This window comes from Pyrus communis, chromosome 4, assembly GCF_041283825.1.
Source record: "Pyrus communis isolate YQ-2024b chromosome 4, ASM4128382v1, whole genome shotgun sequence".
Lineage (NCBI taxonomy): Eukaryota > Viridiplantae > Streptophyta > Magnoliopsida > Rosales > Rosaceae > Pyrus > Pyrus communis.
In genome coordinates, this window is record NC_142568.1 from 15471880 (window position 1) to 15494837 (window position 22958).

At 35.6% G+C, this 22958-nt stretch overlaps 1 protein-coding gene and 1 pseudogene across 1 annotated transcript; both read left to right on the plus strand.

Annotated features, from left to right (window-relative positions):
- Window positions 1-3248: 3248 nt before the first annotated feature.
- On the plus strand, window positions 3249-9873 carry LOC137723297 (kinesin-like protein KIN-5B). The gene is made up of 24 exons (XM_068462452.2): window positions 3249-3492; window positions 3720-3908; window positions 4307-4436; window positions 4537-4692; window positions 4801-5138; window positions 5224-5362; window positions 5631-5728; window positions 5831-5987; window positions 6074-6143; window positions 6214-6290; window positions 6385-6438; window positions 6512-6592; window positions 6675-6786; window positions 6890-6976; window positions 7267-7442; window positions 7528-7689; window positions 7775-7882; window positions 7958-8116; window positions 8198-8281; window positions 8374-8579; window positions 8819-8920; window positions 9016-9125; window positions 9205-9356; window positions 9434-9873. The coding sequence occupies exons 2-24, from the start codon at window positions 3742-3744 to the stop codon at window positions 9614-9616; spliced, it is 3108 nt and encodes a 1035-aa protein (XP_068318553.2). The 5' UTR covers window positions 3249-3492; window positions 3720-3741; the 3' UTR covers window positions 9617-9873.
- Window positions 9874-10734: 861 nt separating this feature from the next.
- Window positions 10735-11522, plus strand: LOC137723764 (zinc finger protein ZAT11 pseudogene; annotated as a pseudogene).
- Window positions 11523-22958: the final 11436 nt, after the last annotated feature.

Sequence of the window (22958 nt, forward strand, 5' to 3'; positions counted from 1 at the left end):
GTGCATGAATAGTACCCAAATCGGGCTTCATGGATTCGACGTGAAAACGATGGTGTTCTTACCTGGAAATGGTATAGTTGCACTCCTACAAGCCTCACGAGCTCGAAAATGTGCTTGGTTTGTTCGATCTGTGGAGGTTTAGTGTGCTTGTGTGTGTGTCCGTACAATGGAGGAGGAATGGGGAAGGGAACTGGGCACGGGATAGGGGGTACAGGGCAGGGAAAGTATGTAGGTGTAGGTTAGTGTGTGTGTGGCTCACAACAAGCCAACAAAAACCCAAAACAACCACAACACGTAAAGAAAACACACTAGGGGCAATATTGTCTTTTCACATGTACGTTAAAATGTTTCTGGGACGGGCTGTCACAGGTGACCCATTGGGAAGTTATTGTGTGAGTTCTCAGAAACAAAACCGTGATGGCGTGGTCGGGGCCCAAAGCGGACAATATCGTGCTACGGTGGTGGAGCGGGTCCGGCTTGTGGTGGGGGCCCGGGACGGGATGCGATAATTTGGTATCAGAGCCAAACCCTGGTCGTGGTGTGCCGACGAGGACGTCGGGCCCTTAAGGGGGGTGGATTGTAACATCCCACACCACCCAGGGGAGTGATCCTTATATGTTGACCCACTGGGAAGTTCTCGTGTGAGTTCCCAGAAACAAAACCGTGAGGGTGTGCTGGGGGCCCAAAGCGGACAATATCTACGGTGGAGTCGGGCCTGGGAAGTGGTCCCGCCGGGGTCGGGATCTGACATAAAGATGTAATCGGGTCATGAGTAGTGTGCACCCAACATTCACACAACGTACCATCTTCAATGAGCTTCCACGAAGTCATTTTTTTTTCTCTCAAAGTGTAGAAAATATTGAAATGTTGAAAGTGTAAAAAATATTGAAATATGGTGTAAGGTGGAAGATGAAGGTTATGTATTTATAGAAAAAAAAATTTTTTAAAAAGTTTTATGTATTTTTTTATAATTTTAATTAATTTTTAATAATTTTTAATGTATTAACTTATCTGGACCGTTGGATTTGTAAAGTATTCAAATCCAAGAGCCAAGGAGCTGCCACGTGGCCAACGGTCATAATTCTGATGTTGAGCCTTATTTTTATTTTTATTTTTAATTTTTGAGGGAAAATTGTGGACCGTTGATCTGTGATCGAACGGTCCAGTTTAAAAGTAAAATTCAATTTTTTTAACCATTGGAAATCCAACGGTCTAGAAAAACTAGCCATTGAAAATCCAACAGCATAGAGATGGCCACGTCGCCTACTTCCGGGTGAAGAGCAAGTGGGCTGATAGTGGGCCCTGCCGCTTGCACCCTTGTCCTCTACTCGCGCCCACACGCAAGTGAGTTACACGCGCCAACCAAATAGGCCAGTCCCTGCGTCAGTCAAAAATGGGCTAGTCTCTTGCCTGGCTTGGGCTGGGTGCCAGGCAGTTTTGTGGGGTGGAGTGGATTGACAGACCCCTAGTTTGGTTTTTTGACTGGGTGCTGGGCTATTCCACCTTCGGTGGAACTGCTCTGATCTACAAAATAATATTCAAAAATATAATCTCTCTAACATCACTATTTTAAATAATTCTAAAATTAATTGTGCAACTCTATGCGTATATTTTGTTGAGAGGTTATTTCACATTTAGAAATAAGAATTTTGCATAAATTAATAATGTGCACGAACTAGATTTACATTTTAAAGTCTGCACAACATTTATCAGTGGTTCGACAACTTTAAAACAAAATTAACTCATATTTTTTTAAAAGGGTAATTTTAACAAAATCAATAAATGTTATGATATTGACAATATATCAATTAAATTTATTTTAATTATCAGTAGGTCAAAGAGGTCATTTAGTACTACGATATAGTGATATTCCTCTCACTTGCAAGTGAGATATTTTAGGTTTGATTCTTGCTAAATGCGAAGTTGAATCACATTATAAGGCTTAACCCACTATCCCACCCCCCTTAGTACAGATATTGTCGGTTGTTCAAATATAAATAAATAGGTCAATGAGACTTTGAGGTACTATAACACCTCGATCAAACAAAATTTACTAATTCATGTGACTATAGCTAGCAATGTGCAAATTCTTTTATTTCGAATTAGGTCAATCACACACCTCCAAGACTTCACACTTCGTGTGACTCTCGCAATTTCTGTTTCTTTCTTTTACATTGGATTTAGACTCTGCAACTAAGCAGTGTGCAAAGTCTCCTTTTTTCTTTTTTAATCAGGTCAATCTCACGCATCACTCACATGCCTCCTACGATTTACATCTCACGCGACTCATGTGTTTTACATTTAGATTCAGACACTCCAACGCAATGTCCACTTTTTGGTTCCATTTTTTACATTTGGATTCAGATGCTACGTTGCAATGTCCCATTTCCTAGTTTTGCACAGCTGAGGTACGCCGCACGCGTGCAAACCTCACCACCACCATCTGCTTCATGATCTCGTGGAGGATGTTGGGTTTTGGAAGGAATCGTGTTAATCACAATGTCGTAGTCTCTGCGACTGAGCCGTTGGGATCTAGTGGTCCTAACCATCGCCAATGACCTCGTGTTCTTCATCATAGAAAGGCGAAGAAAAATACGAGAGAGAATGGAGAGAAAGCCAGGAGAGATACAAGATAATAGATAAGAACGAGAGAGGAGAGAAGATAAGAAAAGAAATAAACTGAGGAGTAAATAATATAAATGTTACTTTTTAACTAGCCTAAATCCATGTGTCATGCTTCATTGATCTATACATAATTATTATGAATATTTCATTGATTATGGGAAAAAAAAATTTGGTCATTAATTTATGACTAATTAGCAAAGATTCTATTTGGCTAAATAACATTTTTTAAAACTAATAAAAAAATAATAATAATCATTATTCGATTTTTCTATGGTTAGTTTAGATTAGATAATTAGATGAGATTTTTATTGCTCATGTTTGAAGTAAGTTCTACACGGAAGTTCTCTTTTTCAAGAAGTTTTATTAATATTGTAATATTATTAACGAGTGTTATTATTAGCAATTCAAAATTTTCAGATTTTCTTGAGCAGACTGCAAAAATGAGAATCATGTTTAAACTACTCTCTTCTTTTTCTTTATAGGGGTACATATGGAAGTTCACTTCTGTGAACTCACCCAGACGCAAGTTAACATACGCGCCTCATTTGAATTATCACCGGGCGGCCCCACCCAATTTGAAAAACGCATAGAAGTCCGTCTCGCCCCAACGGCCACTTCCCCCCTATACAAAAGCGCACGGTAGCCGTTGGAGAATTAGACACCACCTTTCTTCCTCATTTTTCAAATCCACCGATTCGATTCAAATTCTCTGAAAACCCTAAAGGCCCTTTCTTTCGCTCGAAAGAGGGAAGAAAGCTTTTTTTCTCCTTATTCCCCTTTCTCTCTCTTGGTCGAAAAATTTCATATATTTTCCGGTTGATTTTGTTAATCGAGTTGGACTTCGTCAGGATACACAAAATCACAAAGGTAATTTCGAGTTTTCGATCCCAATTCAATTGTAACCTAATGCAAGGATTTTTCTACCAAAGACGGAATTTAGGGTTTTCTTCTGGTAATGCTGATTAGTTAAAATCAATTTAATTAATCGGCACGAAAAGTTTCTAAATTTGTTGCTAGGGATTTAGGGGTTTTTTTTATTGTGTAGCTGATATGGTTTATATGATTTGTGATGAATTGTGTTGGTGTTGGTTTAGGTTTAGGAAGAGTGAAAGGGTGATGGCAATCACCCCTGATCAGACAAGGAAAGTTGGGATGGGGCTGTCACCATCCCCATCTCCTTTTCTTACTCCTCGTCCCGAAAGGCGGCGCAAAACGCTTGAGTACAATCCAAATCGTCAAGACAAGGATAAAGAGGTTAATGTGCAAGTTCTTCTCAGATGCAGGTAAGTTTTAGTCTCCCTTTATCTTTTTTTTTTTTTTTTTTTTTTTGTGGTTCAAATTCTGATATGGAATTTCAATGATCATTTTGGTGGTTGCAATGTGATAGAAATATGTTCCGATCCTCATTTAATTGTTGATATAATTTTCAACATCTGGACCATAGAATTGTTTGTGTACGTATTTCTCTAGTCATTGAAGTTGTGTAGCTTCAATTTTTGTTTTAATTTGACATGGATTTGCAGTGTAACATTTCTTCAATTTTTGTTTTAATTTGACATGGATTTGTAGTGTAACATTGTTATGCCAGAGTGGTTCATGACATCGGGTTATCGAAACTTGCTCAAGTTTGATTCAAAAAGCTAAGCAATATCCTGTTGGTTTATTGTTGATTTGATTTCAGGCCTTTAAGTGATGAAGAGCAGAAGTTGAATATCCAGAAGGTGGTATCCTGTAATGAACAGAAAAGAGAGGTCACTGTTATGCAAAGTCTAAATAACAAGCAAGTAGACAAACTGTTCACTTTTGACAGGGTAAACAACAAACAAGCAAGTCTCCATTCTGATAATGTTACTTCATAACACTCTTTCGATCAACATGTAAAAACCGTTTTTGTTTATTAAAATTTGCAAGGTTTTTGGGCCAAAAGCGCAGCAAAAATCAATATATGAGCAAGCCATTTCCCCGATAGTTAATGAAGCTCTCGATGGATTCAACTGCACTGTTTTCGCTTATGGGCAGACGGGAACTGGTAAAACTTACACAATGGAGGGCGGGATGAGAAATAAGGTATAGAATCTACAGATTGATTATCTTGCCATATACTTGCTTTGATTGACAATATAAGATATCTTCCCTCTTCTGGCAATTGTAATGTACACATATTGTTTCTTGTAGAGTGGCAATTTGCCTACTGAAGCTGGTGTTATTCCACGGGCTGTTCGTCAAATTTTTGATACACTTGAAGCACAAGATGCTGACTATAGTGTGAAAGTGACGTTCTTGGAAATATATAATGAAGAAATAACTGATTTACTAGCACCCGACGAGAATCCAAGAACTGCAGACGACAGGCAAAGGAAATCTATTTCGTTGATGGAGGATGGAAAGGGTTGTGTGATAGTAAGAGGCCTTGAAGAAGAATATGTATACAGTGTAAATGAAATTTATACTCTATTGGAACGAGGGTCTGCCAAGAGGCGTACAGCAGACACTCTGTTGAACAAGCGCAGCAGGTATGTTTTCCTCCGTCACTAAAAAGATATTTGACACCAGAGGACCACTTCATGTTAACTCTTGTCCCTTTCTCTTTGTTTGCAGTCGCTCACATTCTGTATTTTCCATTACTGTCCTCATAAAAGAAGCAACAGTTGGAGATGAGGAGCTAATTAAATGTGGCAAAATTAATCTTGTGGATCTGGCAGGATCGGAAAACATATCTCGTTCAGGTGCACGAGAGGTACTATAAATATGTTTTCTAAGCTTAAGCTTGCTGTATTTTGTTAGTCACTGGAATTGCAGCCAGAATCAGGCCCAGGTAGTATATTTGTTTGCGTTTTTACATATCTAGGCTCCTTGTGTTGTTCTAGTAGTATAGGTGTTTTTTTTTTTTTTTTTAAATAAAAATCCCAAGAAATGACAGAACCCCAAAGTTAGCTTTTAAATGAATTTGCAATAATATTGAATTGCATATCAGAGCTTGATAAAACTTCTGTTATAAACTGTAGGGACGTGCAAGAGAAGCAGGGGAAATAAATAAGAGCTTGCTCACTCTGGGCCGTGTCATAAATGCACTAGTGGAACATTCCACTCATATACCTTACAGGTACGACATGATATATATCGATCTTTATTTAATCAGTTTGTGGTTCACTATCTTTTTCTGTTATCTATATGTTTAATCTAATGTGCCGACTCTTTTTTTCAGGGACAGTAAGCTTACAAGACTTTTAAGAGATTCTTTGGGAGGAAAAACAAAAACCTGCATCATTGCCACAATTTCTCCAACTGCTTCATGCATGGATGAAACTCTAAGCACACTGGATTATGCCTATCGTGCCAAGAACATTAAAAACAAACCCGAGGTTCATCCTCCTCTTTCAGCCTTTTGTTTCTTGAAATGTATTGCTTTATGCGATGACTATGATGATGATGAGGTTTATTTTTGCAGGCAAACCAGAAAATGTCAAAACCTGTGCTGCTCAAGGAATTGTATTCAGAGATTGAGAGAATGAAAGAAGGTTGGATGACGATTGCATAACCTCGGATTGGAGATTAATTTTGTTTTAATCTGTTCAAAACTGAATGCAGATATTCGAGCGGCACGGGAAAAGAATGGTGTTTATATTCCGCATGAAAGATTTGTCCAGGATGAAGCTGAAAAAAAGGTGGACCTTCTCAAAGATTGGCGTTTAAGTTCCCTTTTGCATTTGTAATTTTGTACTAATGTAGCTTCATCGTTTAAATCTGAAAACTTTGCAGGCTAGGATTGAGAGAATAGAGCAATTGGAGAATGACCTCAACCTCACAGAAAAGGTACAGTTTGCTTTCTCCTCAATTAATTATTCTTCTATGATATTCTAGTCATCAAACTCACTTCTTCTTTCAGCAAGCGGAAAGTTTTCGTGATCTCTATATCAGCGAACAAGAACAGAAGCTGGATTTACAAAGTGAGCTCAAGGACTGCAAGGTATGCATCATATACCTATATTTTTGCTCTACTCATTTTCAATTTACGCATCTTATCGGGAATTTTACTTCGTCTATTTCAGATAAATCTGGATAACTGTAACAAGGCTCTGCTTGAACTTCAAGAGGATTACCAAACAGCCACCTCAACCTTGAAAGAGAAGGAGCACATCATCTCCAAAATGCTAGTCTCAGGTAAGGAAATTGAGAAAATTTTGTACCTCTTCTCTCATATTTTTGAAAAACTCTCTTTTTTTGAAATAATGGTGGCGTGTCTATGTGTGCTCATAAATATCAGAAAATCTCTTAATTGGACGGGCAAAGGAGTTGCGCAGTGATTTGAAGAATGCATCAGAGGAAATGAATTCCCTCTATGAAAAATTAGGTATGATTAATTAACTTCAGCATGCAAGGTCATAAGCATGCCCCATGCATGCAGAAAAGTAACTAGTGTCCTGCATTTTGGTGATTGGCAAATGATTAATGATTATTCTAGTTTTATTTACTCTTCTGGATGAACAGTACATCTGACTCGAAAAGATGATGAATATTTTAACCTAAGCATTCACATGTCATCCAAAATCCTTTCTCGTGAACTATTGCATCATCATATGTACGTCAACTATTGCATCATCGTATGTACACGAAAGTCAGGTGCTTTTTTGCTCTCTGCAGATCAGAAAGACAAGATGGAAGAAGAAAATCAGAGCTTGGTTTTGACATTTGGTTCTCAACTTGATCGGAGCTTGAAAGACCTACATAAGATCATCCTGGGGTCTGTTTCTCAACAGCAGTATCAACTAAGATGCATGGAGGAACATGTTCAGTCATACCTTGCGAGCAAATGTGATGTAAGAGAGACTTGGCTATGTCATGTACTATGCTTGCCTCGTTTCACCATGGTTATCTGTTTATTAAAACTGTTGCTATTATCAGGCAGCACAGGTACTGGAATCCAGGATGAAGAAGATAACAAAGACATATAGTTCTGGAGTAACAACCTTGAAGGAGCTGACCGACATGCTGCAAAAGAAAGCATCATCTGACCTGGACCAAATAAATGCTAAGACATTATCACATACAGAGGCTGTTGAGAAGGTATCGTGTCAAAAAGTTTCATGTACCATTCGTAGGATGTTCTTGATTTATTAACTGAGCATAGTACAAATGTTCGTCTTTATAGTTTCTTGAAACTGCGGTTAAGGATGCCAACGAGGTCATCCAAGATATTCAGCACTCTCTTGATGAGCAGAAACAGCTATTGGCTTTCTCCACTCAACAACAAGAGGAGGTAGGTAATTCATACTTGTTATAATTTTCTCTTGAAAAATGATTAGAGATTCTTAATCTTTGAGTAAAACTGTAGGGATTGCAAAGAAGCTTGATGTCAGCAGAAGTAATTTCGAAGGCCACTGGTAACTTTTTTGATGACCTCCATGACCGCGCTTGTCAAGTTATGAGAAATCTTGAAGAAACCCAGTTTCAACGAGTCAACCAATTGGTGAATTTTGAGAAGATGTTTAAGGTAAGCAAACCCGAAGCCTACAGGTGTGTTTTGACACGATGATATATGTAAGGCTGATGAACTTTCATTGCTTTGAAACAGGAAGAAGCTTGTAGAGAGGAAAAACATGCTATGGAAAAAATTGCAGTAATTATTGGAACATTGACATCTAAGAAAGCCTTTATGGTAAGTATTTGATTTATTTTGTCGCTTGAAGAAGAGTGGTTTGTAGGTATTTCGTAATTTGACATTTAGAAAGAAAAAAAATAAAATATTAGGTATCGGAGGCATCAACCAACATCCAGGAAAAGAGTAAAGAAGACAACACCAGGTTGCAAGGGGCAATCTTTAACATGCAACAAGTGGCAACGGATGCTAGGACGGAATTGAGCGAATATTTCGGAAAGGTTGAATGTGATTTTATGAAAGACACATTCTCAGCAGTTGAATCTCAGGCAATCATGGAAAACTGCCTCCAAGAGTGGTGAGTTTATTCATTTTCTTCTCAATTTTTATTTTATTTTATTTTTTAAACTTGAACTAAACGTGAAAATATAGTGCAAAAAGATTGTATCCTCTGTTTTTGTAGGAAAATATAGCGCATTGTATTCTGGTATTGCAGCACCCTATGCAACGTTGAGCATGCGTACATGCTGCAGGGGTTTCCTCCTATCAATTTATTACTCCATTTAACCTTTTTTTCCCTTCACATGGTATATGCAGCTCAGAGAGAGTGGGTTACTCTGGGAAACAGTGGGAAAATGCCCAGTCAGCCATAAATACTCTTAATCAGAACAGTGCTGCAAATATCGAATCTACTGTGAAGTAAGTTTCCAACTTTGACACATCAAACTTTGCAGTCATAGTTTGTTATACCATTCCAATGCTCCGTTGAAATTTCAATTCCTTGCTTTCAACAGGGAAAATATCTCTGCGAACCATTCTGCACATGAAAAGTTTGTTTCTGCATCTTCCCGTGTGGATTCGGATTTCAATGCTTTAGCCTCCGACACATTGTCATGCGTTAATGGTAATTTCAATTTACTTATACAACGAACTAAGTGCTTCACTCGTATACAATGCCTAACTGGTGATTTGAATACCTGCAGATTCGCTAATGCTGGACTATGTAAAGACAAAGGAAATAGACTCCATGACGGCTGTGTGCGTTGATCAGCTTAAATCAGTACAAGAAAAGCATGGTGATGGCGTATCAACTATACGAAATCAAGCGGAAAAGTGCTTTGTAGAAGATTATTTGGTATGTGCTTTTGTTAATAGTACACGGTCAACTTCGTTGCATGCCTAATGTCATTGCTGACTGGTATGATTAAACAGGTGGAGAAGCATGCTGGTGCGACCAAGAAACAAGTCATTGCTATCCCCAGCTTGGAATCTATCGAGGAGATGAGAAGCTCCGTCGAAGTCAAAGAAGACGGTTCATCTGATAACAAATTAAAACGGAGCCAAATGGAAAGCAAGATGCCGGGTCCTAGAACTCCTTTCGCGGATGTCAACTGAATTTTGAGTGAAGAATTCAAAGTACCTGCTGTATAAGGTTCCGTTTCAAAATATCGAAACATGCTCATCAACTGATGAGTTCCGAGTTGTTTTCTGCTGATCGAAAAAGTCCTATGCTGCCGGTGCACGCAGCTCATTCGGAGAGCGATGCATGGCAGGGTCTTGTGTTCCCATTTAATCCTTAGAAGTTAAGAAAGAATTATGATTGTAATATTTTTGTAGTTTCCGTCTATGAAAACATTTATAAGTTTCTCCAACTTCTCTAACTGATTAAAGTAATAATGTTGAAGACTTACCTACACGAGGGTCGCACCCTGTAATCACAAACTAATATTACAACGCTAAGTGATTGATTTGAGACACCGTTACCTTAGCATTTATGGCTAAAAGAAGAAATCAAACTATTCTCATTTTGTGCAAGTTTTTTTTCATATTTATGGGCGAGAAAGAAGAAAATTAAAGTAAAAAAATGTGTGGATGAATGAAACCAAAATTAGTCATTGGTTCTCAGCTCCGCTCGCATTCTGCAGGCAGCCCACGGTTTTTTATTTTGTTATCTTAAAAAAACACAGAATATTAGGTGCAGTAGTAACTCATTTACCAATTGTTTTCTGCCAATTTGTTTGGTACGGACCAAGGAATAATCTTCCTTCTTAAATAAGACAGATGATTCTGTCGGTGCTTTTTTTGTTAAAAGTGCTTTTCTGACATCAATGCTTAGAGCAATCTGAAATACTCAGAAGCTACTTGGCAGCTTCCCTCCACAGTAGTACACGGCCATAGCCCTCCGCTCACGACCCGCTGCATCAAGTTTGACTGGTCGAATTTATCTGCTTTCAAGCCAAAGCTGGTCAACGCTCACACGGTATACACACACGCACGTGTACATAAAGGTATACAATTTAACACGTGGATATGATCTAATCTGAAATTCTAAATTCATTACAAAAAGACAACGATTACAAGTCAAACGAACAAAAGGGGTCAAACTCGCTGATTACAAAAAACCCACCACACTAGCCGTTTCCTTAACGCGGTCCAAGGACAGGATAGTCATTTCCAAAAAGTAAAAAGCAAACACTAGAAACTATATTCCTCTATAAATACGATCACAATTGGATGCTCCTCTTCATTCACTCACAACATTTTGCATTCAATTTTTAGAGACATTTGACATTTGTACGTTTGTTTTTGCTTAGACATGATGAGAGATATGAGAGGAGAAGAATTAGGGTTTGGATTAAAGGGTTTGGACATGGCAAAGTGTCTAATGCTACCATCATTTGGCATGGAGACCAAGTTCAAAACATGTTCAAACGATGTGTTCGAGTGCAAAACTTGCAACCGTACGTTCACGTCGTTCCAAGCTCTCGGCGGTCACAGGGCGAGCCACAAGAGGCCGAGAACATCGATGAGTCGTGATGATGAAGACCGTAAAGATGAACGTGAAAAGGGAAACGACAAGTTCATGGTTATGAACAAGAAGGCTAAAACTCACGAGTGCTCGATATGTGGATTGGAGTTTGGCATGGGACAAGCCTTGGGTGGTCATATGAGGAGGCACAGAGCTTCTAATATGGACATGGCCAGTTTTTCTTATGCTCCTTCAGCTGTCACTTCAAAGATTCCAGTACTGACAAGGTCGAGTAGTAAGAGGGTCATGAGCTTGGAGATGGATTTGAACTTGACACCGTTGGAGAATGACTTAAAATTGTTGTTCGGGAAGATGGCACCAAAAGTTGATGCTTTTGTATCATAATTTTTTGATGTACTTGTTACATACCATGAGGGCTCACCATTGTATTATTTTCATTAATTCCCATTTTTATTCTTTCATTAATTTTATTGGATGTACAACAACGTTATATATTAATTGAATTAACACTTACTGATTTTCTTAACTTAATTCTTGTTTTGTTTTTCCAAGTCTTATCTTTTATTTTTACGTACCTAAATATGATCGTTTAATCTGTATTTTGTAGTAGTTGTTAGCAATTTGTGTTTTTGGTGTGTTTGATTCGTCTAGATATTTACGAGGTCGCCATTATTTTAAGTAAATATTAAATTGTATTTAAAAAAAGAGTAGAAAATTGACATACGAACGATTCTGTGTGTATACGTGGGCTAGGCATGTTTTGAACCAGAGAAAGATAGGTCAGCGGTCCATTGAAATATAAAGAAGCCTTCGTAGGAGCCTTCCGTTATGGGCTTTCCTTCCACCTTCCTCCTAAAAAGAACATTGATCGGCACTTGTCTTCTGTTTTATTACCTGAGATAATTTACACTAATTTATATTAGGGAGGGAAAAAAGAGTGTGAATTCTGAACACACGGAATTAAAGAGGATGAATTTTAGGGAGGGGAATGAGAGTTTGCACCCGGAACATAGTGAGTTGAAGAGGATGACGGTTAACAACAATATTTGTCTTCTTTGAATTTTTACATCTTTTTTAGCCAATAAATTGAACAAATTAACGGACAATCAAGAAACATAATAAGAGAAGTGCAAAAAGTAATAATGAATGGGTGCAAATGGTTGATTGCTCTGTTCTTAGAGAATTCTTCTTCAACTCACTGCATCTCGAGTTCAAATTCTCCCCTCCTTTTAATATAGTTTTGAATAATAATTTTGTTTGTACTAAAAATTAAGGGTAAATTACATGGTACCCCTCAGATTTGAGATCTATTACAACCTCATACAATATTTTTAAAACATTCAAATTTCATATATTTACTTATCATTTTATTTCAATTTCATACATCCGTTAGAAAATTCGTTAAGTAAACCGTTAAATGATGACAGGATAAATATAAAATGTTGACGTGGCTGCCAACTTTGTATCAAGTAAATAAAAAATAATTAAAAAAGATTAGTTATTTAAAAAACCATTTTTTAATAATTAAAAACTTTAAAAATGAAAAAGAGGATCTGGGATGAAGGATTTTGGCCTTCTTCGTCCCCAATACCACCATCACAACCCGACGGAAAAAGAGGTCCTCAACGCCGCACCTGTCTGCTAACTACGCTTCCAATTACCACCATAACAACTCGAGATCTCACAACTCGCGTCGCAACTTGGTCGATTACGTCACTCCGAGTTCGATCTCGACACGACTCAGCAGATTGAGAGGCTAATTTGGCGACGGGGAACCACCCATTTTAGCCCCAACGCCTCGATTTCGTCCGACAAGATGGATGTGGACAACCCCGTGCCTCGATGTTCCCGCACTGAAGTCTGCGGTTTTTGACCGACGAGGTCACGACAGACTCGCCAAAGACGGTGATTGACGGTGGAAAGCCGCAGCGATGCAAGAGGCTGCCGAAGCTGTCGTGGTGGCATCGTCTGCGACGGAAGAAGCTGATGAGGTGGGAGAAGAGATGGGAAATGATGTGTAGTCCACAGAGACAGGTGCGGCATCGAGGACGACGGAGCCGGTGAGGTTGTCGTTGATGGACTTGTTGGAGATGGACTACCAGATAGGGATGGAGGCGTCGACGGAAGATTCTTGTTGCATACAAGCACAGAGCAGATGGGGATGGAGTATAGGAGGAGATGGGGTTATTGGGGATGGGGAGGACATGGGTTTTTTTTTTTTTTTTTTTTTTAAATACTTTTTTTAATTAAAATTATTTTTTTTTCTAAGTGGCACAAATATGACACTTGATTGCTCTGATCTTTATTGACCTTTTTCCCACCTCCTGAGCCTTTGAATGTGCATCATTCAAAACTAATTAAGCATGAGGTCAGTCATTACATTTGAATCTAAAGATAACAATGCAATATTACGGTATAAATTAATGTTATGTTGTTACATTTGTGACGGATTCATGAATTTTTCTTTTAAGGCATTTCTCGAACTTTTTGTCTTCATGGTAGGCATGCTCAAGAAAAACATCAGAGGAACATTGGGCAATTTCATGTGTAACATGAATAGGTCTTTTTGTGGATTCACTAGTGATTAAATTAGAACAACCAACCAAAATGATTCTTACTGTAATGTTTGGTCTAGATTTACAGTTTCATTATAAGTAAGCATCACAAAAGTTATATTAGTAATGTGAATATGTCAATGCCCTCGGCCAAATCAAGCAGTGGGATTGCTTCAAAAGAAACCTTTAGCTCAAGGCAAGCTCGGTTCACGAAAGTAGGCATCAGAAATAGGCATTTTTCGATTCAAGAAATGCCACTTTCAATAATAAAGGGTAATTCACATGCACCGATCTCTTGTTCTATGTCAGAAAGTCATTTTTACAAATTTTGAAAACTTCTATTTTCGAAATTTTCTTCATCAAATTTAACTCATATCTTATCCTACGTCCGACTCTCCCGCTTAAAAGGAACTCAACCTCGATCATTTGGAATCGAAATGAATAATGAGCAACACTCAAAACTTTAGTTATTAAGGTGCTAAATATGATCTGAAATAAGTGTTTGATTACTCTGTTTACTTACCATGAAACTTACATATTCGGATTTGACTAGTGCTGAAAGGGTAGTACTATCTACATACACATTATTACTTTTCATATACTCTTTTAATTTTTGATTATCAGATCGAATGAATAAAGAATATCAAGTGCAAAAAATTAATAAAGAGATATGAGAAGTAAAAATATGTTTGTGAATAACACTTTACATACAAAAATAGTGAAGCTAATTAATGCACTGAAAATCCAATAGTAGTTTGAATTGATACAAGTCTTTTCAAATCATTGTCACACACTGAAACCAGAGCCAAACTGAACCTTGAGTATACCAGTCTCTGGCGATAAAAAAGGGACGTCCATCGATCACACTCAGTTCACTGGCTAAATCGGGGGAAGAACAAAGTTGCTTACCCTATCTTCTCCTGTGCATTTTACCCTGCAGATTTATATGTCGGTCCCGTGCATCCTAAAGCTCGGTACGTACTTTGGCCTAGCTGCCCTCATTACGTAGAAGTTACATGCATTAGGTTTGCAGTGAGCTACGTTTTAACTTTTCCCCCTCTACTAAAAGAAAGTTGTTCAACTTTAATTTCTGTTGGATGATTGGGTCCCTTGAGAAAAATCCAGTTCCACCGTAACCGTTTCTTAAGGTATCGTTTGGTATGTAGACGGGATGGGACGGAACGGAATGGGACGGGACGGGACGGGACGGGACAGGACGGAACGGAATGGAGCGGGAGCAAAGATGCCCTCGGATGGAAACAAGGAGGAGGAAGAAGGAGACGGAGAGGTTATAGTTTTGTGTTCCACGGATGTGGAACGAGTCGTTCCAGGGGGGTGAGGTGGAACGGAAATTCACCCAAAACTCGTCCCGTGGAACAGCTCGTTCCACCCGTTTTAGGCGCACCAAACGTGGGACGGAACGCCTTGTCCCACTCTGTTCCGTCCCGTCCTACGTACTCCTTCTTCCTCCTCCTTGTTTCCATCTGAGGGCATCTTTGCTCCCGCTTCATTCCGTTCCGTCCTGTCCCGTCCCGTCCCGTCCCATTCAGTTCCGTCCCGTCCCGTCTGCATACCAAACGATACCTTATGTTGATCCACGATGAAAAGCTGAAGTGCCTAAGGCTCAAATTATTGTGTGGAGTTATAAAATGGGCGGGGTGGAAAAATAAGACAAATATAAACAGACGTAATAATACTTAAATGTAATTCTATACATAAAAGTGAAGAATGTCTCGGTCACAGTTGCATAATTATCTCTTGGATGATTAAAACACTCATTATACTTTCCACTTGGTTTGTTGATAGAACATTAGGACCATCTACTCATAATACAAATGTATAGAAAACTAATCATCTTGAAAATAATCATGAGATCATGATCAATGGGTGTTCTAAATTCTGATGGACCCTTTTTCCAAATGGAGAAGAGAGGCAAATCCCACTTACCCATTATAGTATACTAACTTCACCGTTGGTTTCTTTTCATTTTTTATTTTTGTGAAGCTTTAACTAATCCACTTCAAATTTGTTGCTCGTGATCTCCAATCTTATGACCTAAAGCGATTGTTTGCACTTTGCTTGTGTGCAATTCATGTGAAGGAAAGAATATTTGAAGGTGGAATTGATCACTACAAGAAGCTCTCTAAAAGTTGGTCCATGGGGAGCCTTCAAGTTTTTTGTGCATCAAAATAAAAAATAAAAAAACTATACGTAAAAGGAAAAATCAAATCAAGTCTTCCAAAGATTGAATTTCACAAAAGGATATATAGTTGCAGACAATTGTGTAACATCCACAAAGCATCATGTTCATAATTAAACAGTATTCTGAGCGTAAACAAAACATTAATGTAATTATTGTGGGTCGGAACAATGTTTGTAATTAGCTTAAACGCATTAAAAATTACAACTCAAATCCAACGTTCAATAGTTGATCCGAATGCTATTCCTTCAAGATAATAACAAGGTTATTGTGGAACATATGACCAGAACATCACTTTCACCCAGATTATGCATGGTTCATCATGGATCCGTCGACCCTTACGATCATAGTTGGACATGGACTATCATAGTATCATTTCATTATTTAATCAAATTGTTATTATTATTTTGGTTCAAACTTCAAATGATATTTCATCAAGGCTTTTACTTGTTTTGTTTGTTGAGCTAGTAAATACATGAAACTCTTTTCATTTATGATAGATACTTAGAACAATTTTTTGTTGTAACTGTTACAGTACTATCATGTGTTTTGATCACATAGTTTCTTAGCTTAGATTAAAGTCGAATATTATATATTTTAATAAGCTGAGAATTCATATTCGTGTGTCCAATATGTAATTATTTATTAAAACCATTATTTATGCTAACAATGCATGTATCACCTCTTACGGGTCAAAATGATCCGATTGCTGAAATGAATGTGAGTGGTGCAAGTTGAGCATAAACTGTGGTTTACTAGAATTACACGGATCTAATTAATCATATTCACATCAATTGGGTCTGAAAGCAAAGTCAACCCAACGGATAATCCCAACCAGATGCTTTTAGTTTTGACGTATGAGTTAAATATTCCTATTATTTTTTTACTAGCTAATATTATTTCGATAAATTTTTCATGAACGAGTCTTGATTTCCTTCACGTGATTACATCCTACCCACCTCATGAGTGCTACATTTCAATTTATTTTATTATTAGTTGTTAAATTATTAATTTGAAATACATTTCAAACAAAAATGTGTATATTTATGATTCAAATAATAACAGTATACTCGTAAAATATACATATTTCGACGAGTGGGTAGTTTCTCTAGTATCAATCGGCATCATGATTATGAACTTTGTACAAAATAACGAGTATCTAATATAAATATAATTATACCTATGTAGACAATTAGCTGGACCAAAGCAACAATGTTTCACTATTTTATTTATGCATAGCAAGATTACTTGGTTGATTAGCCACTCGCTTAATTGGTCAGCCATGACCTCAGATCTGTCCAATCTTACGAACAATTATGCGGCTGTTATTTCCCAAACACCTGAATTTTCTCTCACCAAAATCATGGGGCCCGGGCATAGATCCATTGATTAAGAAATATAAGAAGTTTCTCTTAATCATGGGACGGTTTAATTGAGAGTTCTCCATACGTAGATTAAAATATGGAAGTGAATAAATTAAGAATAATACTTCTATTTTCCCACTTGCACATAACGTATTTTTATCATAAAACATTCATAATTGAAACCATTTAATTTCTTAATCTTCATGTGAAGATAATGCTTACAAAATATCATCTGAATTTGAAAATCATTTAGTCATTCAAATGTATCAAATAAATCAAAAACATAAGTATCAAGTAACATATCAATGATGATTCGTCTATTTATTTGATACATTTGGATGATTAAACGATCTCCAATGCGAATGATTTTTTGTAAGAATGATCTTCAAACGAAAATTAAGAAATGAAATGGTTCCGATTATAAAAAATTTACAATAAAGATACGTTGTAAATATTATCCATAATTTAATAGTATTCTCCTATAGTACTGGTTGATCAGATGAAGTCATTCATTCATTGGATAGCTAATTTAGTGGTCTAATTTACTACTAATGCATGCCTCCGAGTTTCGTATTCATATTGCGACTACGTGAATCATGTTTCTGCTCAGTTCTTAATTAATACAATGATTAAAGTTAACCGCCCCAAAATGATGTGTGTTGGAAGAAACAGACAATTAGGAATGAACGTCATTGCTTAGCTAGTTAATTAACAAAAGCAAGGAACATGCATGTTTCTAACTTATAAAGTGTTTATACAACTTCTCAATGAATCTCCATAAGCTAATTTGTTTAATTGTTAAGATACGTTAATGCGCTAGCTGTTGGAGCGAGTGTTCGAAGAAATGATCTATTTTAGCTTACAAACCATGTGACAATGACGTTAATTATGCATTACATAAATAATTAACCACTTTGAAAGCCATTCCATTAGCATAACTATCTTAACTTAATCATCCGTAGTACTAATACTATATTATCATCTTAATTAGAACTTTGTGGAGCTATGTAGAAATATAGGTTTTCGTGGACGGCAGGACTCCTTGTTTAATAAGTTATTCACGTCTGTTATGAAGTAACTTAAATCCAATGTGGGATGATTAATTAGTGTTAGTGTTGATATTTGTTGCATAAAATTATAATATTTAAGGGATTTTTCATTTAAACCCGGTTAACTGATGAGTTGTGAAAAAAAAAAAAAAAAAAAAAACCCACGTATAATTTTTTAGTTCGTTAATATTTAGATTTAGATTTAGGCCCTAATCTCTTATTTCATATGTTTATGTCCATTTTCCCATTAAATAAATTATAAAAATAGACCTGATATCCTTCCTTATATGTAGGTCTGGCAAACGGGTCGTGTCTGTCGTGTTCGTGTCGTTTTCGTGTAACACCTGTTATCTTAACGGGTCGTGTCGTGTCACACCCGTTATCTTAACGGGTCCTTAACAGGTCGTGTCACTTTACCCAACGGGTAAAGTGACCCGACCCGTTATGACCCGTTAAGAAAAAAATATATTTTTTTACAATTTGCACATACCACACATTGCGACATAAATATTACTTGAAAACATTAAAACATTTCTCGTTCAAGTACTATATCTACACTCGAAAATGAAAGCCTAATAAAAAAAATAATACATACACTACTAATCTATTACAAATATTAAATGTATATAATTATTAATATTATAGTTGATTCATACTTTTATTAAGTATATAAATTCCACTAGTGTAAATATTTTAAATTGAAGATCAAATTCATTCTTTGTATTCATATAGGGTCAAGGAATGTAGCTGTTAAAATTCATCAAAATCAGAGTTAAAATAACCGTTAAATCTTCATTTTTCGTTTATAACCGTCGAAAAGCTTTGTCCCGTTACTTGATCTCTGAATGTTTTTTTTTTTGTGATTTTTTGCTGATGTGATCTCCAAGCATATACAAACAATTTTGACGGTTTGGATCGTTGAAATTAGTTTTGGAGAATTCGTAAAACGATAGATTGACTAACACTTAGAGTTTATTTATACTTTCATTAAGTATAACATAAGATTTTGTGGTATCCACTTGTGTAAATATTTTAAATTGAAGATCGAATTCATTCATTGTATTCATATAGGGTCAAGGAGTGTAGTTATAAAAAATCATCAAAATCGGAGTTAAAATAACCGTTAAATCGTGATTTTTCGTTTATAACCGTTGAAAAGCTTTGTCCCGTTACTTGATCTCTGAATGTTTTTTTTTTTGTGATTTTTTGCTGATGTGATCTCCAAGCATATACAAACAATTTTGATGGTTTGGATCGTTGAAATTAGTTTTGGAGAATTCGTAAAACGATAGATTGACTAACACTTAGAGTTTATTTATACTTTCATTAAGTATAACATAAGATTTTGTGGTATCCACTTGTGTAAATATTTTAAATTGAAGATCGAATTCATTCATTGTATTCATATAGGGTCAAGGAGTGTAGTTATAAAAAATCATCAAAATCGGAGTTAAAATAACCGTTAAATCGTGATTTTTCGTTTATAACCGTTGAAAAACTTTGTCCCGTTACTTGATCTTTGAATGTTTTTTTTTTGTGATTTTTTGCTAATGTGATCTCCAAGCATATACAAACAATTTTGATGGTTTGGATCGTTGAAATTAGTTTTAGAGAATTCGTAAAACGATAGATTGACTAACACTTAGAGTTTATTTATACTTTTATTAAGTATAACATAAGATTTTGTGGTATCCACTTGTGTAAATATTTTAAATTGAAGATCGAATTCATTCATTATATTCATATAGGGTCAAGGAGTGTAGTTATAAAAAATCATCAAAATCAGAGTTAAAATAACCGTTAAATCGTGAATTTTCGTTTATAACCGTTGAAAAGTTTTGTCCCGTTACTTGATATCTGAATGTTTTTTTTTTGTGATTTTTTGCTGATGTGATCTCCAAGCATATACAAACAATTTTGACGGTTTGGATCGTTGAAATTAGTTTTGGAGAATTCGTAAAACGATAGATTGACTAACACTTAGAGTTTATTTATACTTTCATTAAGTATAACAAAAGATTTTGTGGTATCCACTTGTGTAAATATTTTAAATTGAAGATCGAATTCATTCATTGTATTGATATAGGGTCAAGGAGTGTAGTTATAAAAAATCATCAAAATCGGAGTTAAAATAACCGTTAAATCGTGATTTTTCGTTTATAACCGTTGAAAAGCTTTGTCCCGTTACTTGATCTCTGAATGTTTTTTTTTTTGTGATTTTTTGCTGATGTGATCTCCAAGCATATACAAACAATTTTGATGGTTTGGATCGTTGAAATTAGTTTTGGATAATTCGTAAAACGATAGATTGACTAACACTTAGAGTTTATTTATACTTTCATTAAGTATAACATAAGATTTTGTGGTATCCACTTGTGTAAATATTTTAAATTGAATATCGAATTCATTTATTGTATTCATATAGGGTCAAGGAGTGTAGTTATAAAAAATCATCAAAATCGGAGTTAAAATAACCGTTAAATCGTGATTTTTCGTTTATAACCGTTGAAAAGCTTTGTCCCGTTACTTGATCTTTGAATGTTTTTTTTTTTGTGATTTTTTGCTGATGTGATCTCCAAGCATATACAAACAATTTTGACGGTTTGGATCGTTGAAATTAGTTTTGGAGAATTCGTAAAACGATAGATTGACTAACACTTAGAGTTTATTTATACTTTTATTAAGTATAACATAAGATTTTGTGGTATCCACTTGTGTAAATATTTTAAATTGAAGATCGAATTCATTCATTATATTCATATAGGGTCAAGGAGTGTAGTTATAAAAAATCATCAAAATCGGAGTTAAAATAACCGTTAAATCGTGAATTTTCGTTTATAACCGTTGAAAAGCTTTGTCCTGTTACTTGATCTCTGAATGTTATTTTTTTGTGATTTTTTGCTGATGTGATCTCCAAGCATATACAAACAATTTTGACGGTTTGGATCATTGAAATTAGTTTTGGAGAATTCGTAAAACGATAGATTGACTAACACTTAGAGTTTATTTATACTTTCATTAAGTATAACAAAAGATTTTGTGGTATCCACTTGTGTAAATATTTTAAATTGAAGATCGAATTCATTCATTGTATTCATATAGGGTCAAGGAGTGTAGTTATAAAAATCATCAAAATCAGAGTTAAAATAACCGTTAAATCGTGATTTTTCGTTTATAACCGTTGAAAAGCTTTGTCCCGTTACTTGATCTCTGAATGTTTATTTTTTATGATTTTTTGTTGATGTGATCTCAAAGCATATACAAACAAGTTTGACAGTTGGGATCGTTGAAATTAGTTTTGGAGAATTCGTATGCCATCAATCAAGTTCCGTGTGTGTGTGTATATATATATATTTATTAAGTAGATTTAAATCTATTTATTTTGTACGTATAAATTATAATTGACTGGTACACAGAATAGTACATACATCACGTGTCATTATAAAAATAATGAGATATGTCATGACAGTCATGTGTGTGATAAAAAGTTAATAACTTAAAAAAAAAAAAAATTTCTCACCACTTCTATTAATTTTCATTTTTCCCTCTTTTTTTTGTTTCCTTTTCAACTTTTTCTTATCATTTTCACTTTTCCCTCCAACATCTTTCCCTAATTCCCTCACTTTTTTTGTTTTATTTTCAACTTTTCTTAACATTTTCATTTTCCCTCCATTTTGTTTTTCAAAAAGGGCGGCAAGTTGACAAATGCATGATCATGATTCATGCATATTAAATTATTAATTAATATGCATTATAGTTTTTATAAATTTTAATATATATATATATATATATATATAATTAGTATAGATAGACTTAATATTTTGGGGGTATAATTATTATAGTATATATAATAATTATAATTATTATAAATTTTATAGTTAATTTAATATATATATATATATATATATTTATTATAATTTTTAGGGGTATAAAATTGTAAAATTAATGTATATAATTATTACAGTATTTTTTTAGGGTTATAAAATTATAAAAATAATATTCTGCTTATCGTGTATCGTGTTTACCCACGTGTATACCCGACCCAACCCGTTATCTTAACAGGTGCTTATCGGGTTACCCGATAAGACCCGATTCGTTATCGTGTCGACCCAAACACCTGTTAATTTCGTGTCGTGTCGTGTCGGGTTATCGGGTCGTGTCAGAAATTGCTAGGCCTACTTATATGCATCATTTACTTCTTAATTTGAAATTTGAAATTTGAATCCTTAACATCCACCAACTGACCGAAGACACAAAATCAACAAGCTAAAAAAATCACGATCAATGTCATGGAAAAGTAAACCCTACCTTACCAATAGCTCGTGAATAAGTTAGAAGAAAATTACATATTGCAGAGAAATTACACTCCAATTGTAGCATATCTATCGAGGAGGTAGAATACAAATTGATATGATAAGAAGATAATTTAGAAGAAAAATAAGTACTAAAAATGACCTATTTTGTAGAAACTGCACAACAAAAATTGTATATCTATTTAGAAGAGGGAAATTAAACTAGAAAAATTGTACATCTGTATCGAAGGTTTATTGTTGTTCAATAACTAGAAAACGATACCTATTGGATAAGCTTGGTAGAGCAAAAGGAAAGGGAGGAATGTGACAATCCGTGCCTAATTTTACGATCATATTAATTTTAAATGAGTGAATTGAAGAAAATGTCTCTAGAGGCGAGGATGTTGACTTTCATTGACCGTCTTTTCATGATATGCATAAGCTAATATTTTAGCGTATTCTCGAAGTATTCGACGATAAGAATGCGTAGGCGCAAGCGGGATAGAA

Coding starts and splice junctions, on each gene's coding strand:
- LOC137723297 (XM_068462452.2), top strand. CDS start 3,742: ATGGCAATCACCCCTGATCAGACAAGGAAAGTTGGGATGGGGCTGTCA. Junction 5,729..5,830: donor TCCACTCATATACCTTACAG/GTACGACATGAT, acceptor TCTTTTTTTCAG/GGACAGTAAGCTTACAAGAC. Junction 5,988..6,073: donor ACATTAAAAACAAACCCGAG/GTTCATCCTCCT, acceptor TTATTTTTGCAG/GCAAACCAGAAAATGTCAAA.